The sequence below is a fragment of the Cucumis sativus genome, chromosome 4 (genome assembly GCF_000004075.3).
Source record: "Cucumis sativus cultivar 9930 chromosome 4, Cucumber_9930_V3, whole genome shotgun sequence".
In the NCBI taxonomy this organism is placed as follows: Eukaryota; Viridiplantae; Streptophyta; class Magnoliopsida; order Cucurbitales; family Cucurbitaceae; genus Cucumis; species Cucumis sativus.
In genome coordinates, this window is record NC_026658.2 from 13,183,565 (window position 1) to 13,189,044 (window position 5,480).

The following is a 5,480-nucleotide window of genomic DNA, read 5'->3' on the forward strand; positions in this document are numbered from 1 at the left end:
AAAACAACAAAGTTCGCAATCATACTAATCCCAACTCCAAACCTTCAGATAGGTAGAAATACCCTAAACTTTAAACAAGTATCTCAAAAGAAAACATGAACAATTGTGAATTATGAGAAAAGCAATCTGCATAGAGCCATTTCCCATCATTTCTATCTCCACATAACATTAATTAAAGTCATGTATTAAGAGAGGTTGTACCAAAAAAAGAAAAAAGAAAAAAGAAAAATGGTGCATCTAATGAAAAGAACAAAGATGAATAAGATTTGATTCCCTTAATTTTTCTTTAGAAATCCCTCAATGTCCTGGCTATTCACAGAACATAATGAAGAAATCAACACTATCCTAGTTTTTTAGTCTTTTATGGTATTTACAATGATTATTGTGCATAAAACGATGAGGTCTCAAGCATATACATATGTATAGTGTATATATTTGACAGGTGACTTTTGAAGCACTTCTCTTTTCTGTGAAGTCGTATGAGGTGTGAACTAGGATTAACATGCTAAAGAGAGAAATGGCTATAAGCTATAACTAACTCATAATCTTATGAACAACCATCAGCAGAAGTAAATGTGATAATGCACTTGCATCAGTATGATGATTAGCTTACAATAAAGTAACTCTATATTCATCTTAGTCTCTATCCTTTACCAGATTACCGATCATGTTTACCAAAGATGGAGTTCCCTTTGCCATGATCTCAAGCCTGGAGGCATTAGATGCGTGAGAGAATAAGGAAAGCCCAAAGAGTAACAGCTCGGGAAGAAACAGTCGTGATGACAAGAATCCATGCCAATAACGAGGTTCAAGATCAAAAAATGCATCAAAAAACCTTCTTGTACCCTTTAGATCCAGCTTCAACAAGATATCCATCCCAAAACAGAAAAACTCCCTCTGTCTCCTCCTTTCAATGGGCCATAGATCTTTCCAAACTTCAGAGGATATTGCATCACCCATGAAACGTCCATCTGAACCAAGGCATCGAACTATTGCACTAGCAACAATAGGTGCTGCTGCTAGAGTTCTTGCTACCATATATCCAGTTGAAGGGTGCACCATCCCTGCTGTTCCACCAATTCCAACAACTCTTTGAGGAAGAACTGGCAGCGGTCCACCCATTGGGATGACACAATGCTCATCCTCTTCTATGCTTTTCACTTTTATTCCCAAGTGATTCAATCTTGCCTCCATTCTTTCCTGGATATCGCTCATTTGTAATCCAGGTCGAGCTACCAGAGAAGTTTCTTCTAGAAATATCCGATTTGATGAAAAGGGCATTGCATAAAGAAATGTAGGAATTTTGCTATTTCGGTCCTTCAAAATCATATTATTATTCAGATGTGAATCCCTCCAGTCCATAAAGACCATCTTGTTAACGTCGAATGGATGTTCCTCCACCTCAGCTAAAATCCCATAAGCTACTTGGTAGCCCGGATTGTAAGGCTTATCATATTGGACAAGGCATCGAGAGAAGCCAGTAGCATCAAGAACAATGGCAGCTTGAATGGTCACTCCATCATTGCAAATTATCAAAGATTTGAACTCCTCATGTATAACTTTAATAACTTTAGCTTCATGAAACTTAACACCATTGGAAATGCATTTCTGCAACATTTTTGACTTGAGCTGCTTTCTATTAACCCTCCCATAAGGTCGAGCAAGATCTTTTGTTGATTGTTCATTGGTGAACACAACAGCACCGGACCAAGTCGTGTCAAGACAATCAAGCAAATCCATTGCCTCAAATTCATCCACCCAAACCCCATAATTGTTGGGCCAAATCAACTTGGGGGATGGGTCAATTGCACAAACTGAAAGACCTGCCTCTGAGACCTGTTGTGCAACAGCAAGCCCTGCAGGGCCACCACCCACAACCGCGAGATCGACAACAAGGCCCTTCGAAGGATCAAACATAGGAAGTTCAAACTCAAGATTTTCCTTCTTGGTTTCAGGAACAAGCTCCAAAAGAGCACTACTTTTCACACCAACACAACCCCCTTTCTTCAATTTCAGACGACTCTTTCTTTGACCAAATCCAAATTCCTGACCGTGAAACTTCGTACCCCTCACACCACTCAATTTTTCTGAAACCCCATGTAATGGTTGCAGAAAACCATACTTGTTATTGATTTTAAGCAAAGTATCCATGGATTTACTAAAAGGTCAACACAAAACTCCCAAAACCCAAACTATTGAAACTACAGAGCAACAGAAACAGAATTTTCAGCAAAGCTAAAACGGGAATCCCCACAGAAACCCAATATCCAGAAACCTCAAAAAAAGAAAAAAAAAGAAAAAAAAAAAAAAAAGAAACGAACCAATAGACGAAGGATCCAAATGGGGTGCAGAAAAATTCCAAGAGATCCCCAAAAACTTCAGAAGAACAGGGATAAGTTCAATGGAAATCAATGGATAAAACATGAAGAGGGGTTATGTTTGGAGGCGAACCTGAGGACGCAAAGGATGTCCATTTGGTTCCAGTGGATTGGAGGGATGTGTAGAGTTATGGCCAGTCCCAAATTTGACGAACTGACTTCGCCGGCCACTGGTCTCGAAGAGATGGAAATTAGAGGAATTTGAGAAGATTGGGATTTTGGCAGTGACGACAGTTGGAGGATGGCTCCATATTCTCTCGCCAATTAATGGTGGTGATAACTGATAGCGACTTGAGAGTGAATATCGGTCGCTCAATTTGCTTTCTCCACTGCTTAAAAATGGTATGATGATGATAAATAGAATGGTGGGTGTTTTTGTTTGAACTCAATTGATGTTTATTCCAGGATTTGATGTGTGATTTGCAAAGTAGTGAACCATTTTTTAATGCTTTGGTAGTTCATATTAGTTTAAATGTAAATCTAGATCAACATGATTCTTAAAAGTTGTTATGTGGCCAGCAATAATAAACAAAGGTAGTTAAATTTATATAAGTAGTTTTATTGTTGTTATCGTATATGAAGTCCAGGAGGTAAATTAACAATTATAAATGATTAAGACTGATTTGGGATATACTCAATTCTGAATAATAATACATCATAATTAAAATATATAATAGTAGAGAGGTTTTAAGTTTTTCATGAAAGAACAGTACTTCTCCTTTGCTAATCCGTTGTCTTATTTCATGGGGAGATTGGCCTCCCTAGTTTTGGTATACGCGCCCATTTGTCCTTATTAATTTGCTTTCACCATCCACATTAGTCGTTCCTGGAGTTCCATCTTTAATCACTCTATTCACGATTCCATTTTGTCAAACCACTACCGATCTCAGTCGGTTCGGTTTGGAGATTTTTTTGGACCAATCCAAATTTTCAAGCTTGTCAAATCCACGGCTCAAATTCAACTCAACCCAACTCTCCAAATTTGGGTTGGACTAGCTTATCCGATTATTTATTTATTTTCTTTTAAGTATATTATTTATTAACTTAAAATATTTAAAATTTGTAACTAAAATTTCATAAATCTCAAATGAAACTCAAATATTATCAAAACTCCTACAACACAGTCTAATTCAAATAATCTAGTTTAGTTTAGTTGGTATTGTCACACCCTAAATCTCAATACGACCAAAACACTCAAGTAATGAGAATAGGATGTGATTTAGTTACAACCTTGACATTTTCTTATCGACTAATTCAACCTCAATTCTTTTAAACTACTAAGACAAAACATAACGCAACAGAAGTCATACCAAACGCCAATCACATTCAAAGACATTTTTAATGCAAAAAACTTAACGCGATCAATTCAGCCAAAACTTACACTTTATGAATAACAGGCATTTAAGTGAACATAACTTACAACACTTTGATCTAAAGTTACGTTAAATAAACTCTTAAATGCCTAGTAGCCTTCTCATCTTGCCGCAAATCCTTCAACCTTCTTTTTTACTTGGCCTAAATGCATGATCCTGGAAGATAGATTTTGAAAACGTTAGTCGAAAGACTGAGTGAAGTTTTATGAAAACCTTTCTCAATATCTTTTCAGTAATCATTTCGCAAATATAATATCAAATCATTTACACACCAACAAATCATTTCTTTTCGCATAAACCTTTCTTTATGCTTAACAAATCATTTTGCAAACATTTCATTTTACCAAGGATCCCGAATCACTCTCTACGCTAGGTCACGTAACTTTGCATTTATATTCATCAGCATCCGAGAGTATTCTGATTCATCCTTGTTGCTCAAACCGCTAAGCATTATACGCTCCTTTCAACGCATAAGCGAGCTTCATCACCACGTAGTCTCGTATACTCATGGTGCCCTTTAACTCTTTATGTGCACATAAAAGTTAGCTTATTCAAAGGAAGTAACTAATGGTTTGCAAACTATATCATAAACATTAAGATTAAATCATGCTTTGAGCACGAAAACACTTTTTCATATAAATCTCTTTTAGAAATCATTATGAATCGAAATCATTAACTCAAATTAGTAGAGATTTATAAGGAAACATTTGACATAAAATATTAAGGAAAACACTCACAAAAATTTGAAAGAAAAGCACTCACTCTTCAACTTTCCTCTTCTCGCAGAGACCAAGTGGCAAATTCTCTATTTATACTACTGTTTTAATATGGATTAGTCATCCTTAGTTCTTTATCCGATCGCTAGCTCCTACTTCAACCTTACACTTGGAAAATGTATATTTATTTTAGCCATGCATAAAACATTAATATTACACGTTAACCCTTGTCAAATCAGATTTGACATCTTCTCGATGGATAACTAACTCTCTTCCTTTAAGGCATAATAATATACCATTCCTTATGTCCCATAGTTAAAAATAGGTTCGTCAACCATACAATCAGTTCAAGGAGTTAATCAAAGATAATCAAAGCATGAATTGATGGATTGACAAACCTATTTTTAACTATGGGCCATCAATTCAAGGAGTTAGCAACCCATCGACTATTCCATCTTTAGACGAAGGGGTAAATATTGCCCGTGGCTATGGAGGACTGTCTTTGAAAAGCTATGCAAATGTTCAAGTTTCATGTTGTGATTATTTACTTACAAATGTATTCAATCTCCGGTTTTATACTAAAATGTTTACGAAAACCTATTTTATAAAACTGTTGCTCACTAAGTCTTTCGACTTACCCTTTCAAAAATGTTTTCTCACTTTCTAGGTACAGATTGTGGATCTCTGCATGATGAACATACCATTGCCAGGCCAACGTAGTTTTTCTTTATACAAAGGACATTGTTAGTTTCAAAATAGTCATGTGACTGTTCAAACACCTATACATTCATGATTATTCTTTATTCATGTTATATTTTATAAAGATTTCAAGTGGATCACATTACGGTTTTAAGCATTTCAAGTTAAAAGACTTCGGTTGTTAACTGTTTCACAGTCACGGCTCCATGTCATGGATCAGTTGAAGTTGTTCAAGAGGCAAATGGCTTCGGCTGACATCACGCTACGTTTCGAGATGAGCAAGCAGATGTTCGGAGCAGGATGTGACATTCAAT

General features: G+C 36.2%; 1 protein-coding gene and 1 long non-coding RNA gene across 2 annotated transcripts; both read right to left on the bottom strand.

The window, feature by feature from the left end:
• Positions 1 to 367: 367 nt before the first annotated feature.
• On the bottom strand, positions 368 to 2,716 carry LOC101207778 (lycopene beta cyclase, chloroplastic). The gene has a single exon (XM_004150713.3). The coding sequence runs from the start codon at positions 2,149 to 2,151 to the stop codon at positions 637 to 639; it is 1,515 nt and encodes a 504-aa protein (XP_004150761.1). The 5' UTR covers positions 2,152 to 2,716; the 3' UTR covers positions 368 to 636.
• A 1,023-nt stretch (positions 2,717 to 3,739) lies between these two features.
• On the bottom strand, positions 3,740 to 4,597 carry LOC105435226. The gene is made up of 3 exons (XR_969242.2): positions 4,489 to 4,597; positions 4,135 to 4,274; positions 3,740 to 3,907 (listed from the first exon to the last, which is right to left on the bottom strand). It is a non-coding gene; the product is annotated as an uncharacterized LOC105435226 (long non-coding RNA).
• Positions 4,598 to 5,480: the final 883 nt, after the last annotated feature.